Consider the following 746-nt stretch of genomic DNA (forward strand, 5'->3'; position numbering starts at 1 on the left):
TTTTAACTAAATTTAAAGATATTGAGTTTGTAGCAACTGTTATTGATGTTTAAATGACATTTATATTTGTTTTGATTTCATCAGTAAACTTTAATGTTATTCGTTCATCCATAACACACACTATGTTCTAATTTTCGCACAAAACTCTATTCTAACTTAGTGAATCATATATCTTGACCTTTACAATTACAAACTTTTTCACGATACTACATTCCAAAACAGATGATCATGTTTATCGTCGAAACTTATAACCTAGTTCGACGTATAAACCACCACCAGTGATCAGTGATTATGCTCTCCATTTCTTTGAACCTTTTCGTAATATCAAACCCAAAAAAAAAAAAGAAAATCTATCCATATTAAATTCTTGATTCAAATTTCTGAATCCATTAATCAACAAACCCAAACAATGACATTATATTATATATAAATCCATATTGGAATTACCAATAAAAATACCAAAGTTTAATATAGAAACTAACTAATAACATATATCACGCGTAATTACACAACCCATAGACACAAAACTCATCAACCAAACAACTATGGTTACACTCTCCACAATGCCTCTTATCATAAGCTAAGTAAACACACTCTCCTCTACAACAAGTCTGCGTGAACGTGCATTTGTTCTTGCATGCGCCGCAGTTATCGTTATCGTAAGCCACATCAACACACTTGTTGCTACAACACGACATTGTGGAGTTGTATGTTCCTTGACTCTTGCATATCTCCTCGTTCTTATT

The 746-nt window shown here is 31.8% G+C and overlaps 1 protein-coding gene across 1 annotated transcript in view; it reads right to left on the reverse strand.

The window, feature by feature from the left end:
- Positions 495–746, reverse strand: part of LOC104759962 (stigma-specific STIG1-like protein 3) — a 6,226-nt gene continuing 5,974 nt past the window's right edge. The window contains exon 2 of the mRNA XM_010482823.1: positions 495–740. Within this exon, the coding sequence (XP_010481125.1) occupies positions 495–740 (246 nt within the window). The remainder of the gene's footprint in view (positions 741–746) is intronic.

The sequence above is a fragment of the Camelina sativa genome, chromosome 17 (assembly GCF_000633955.1).
Source record: "Camelina sativa cultivar DH55 chromosome 17, Cs, whole genome shotgun sequence".
Taxonomy (NCBI): domain Eukaryota; kingdom Viridiplantae; phylum Streptophyta; class Magnoliopsida; order Brassicales; family Brassicaceae; genus Camelina; species Camelina sativa.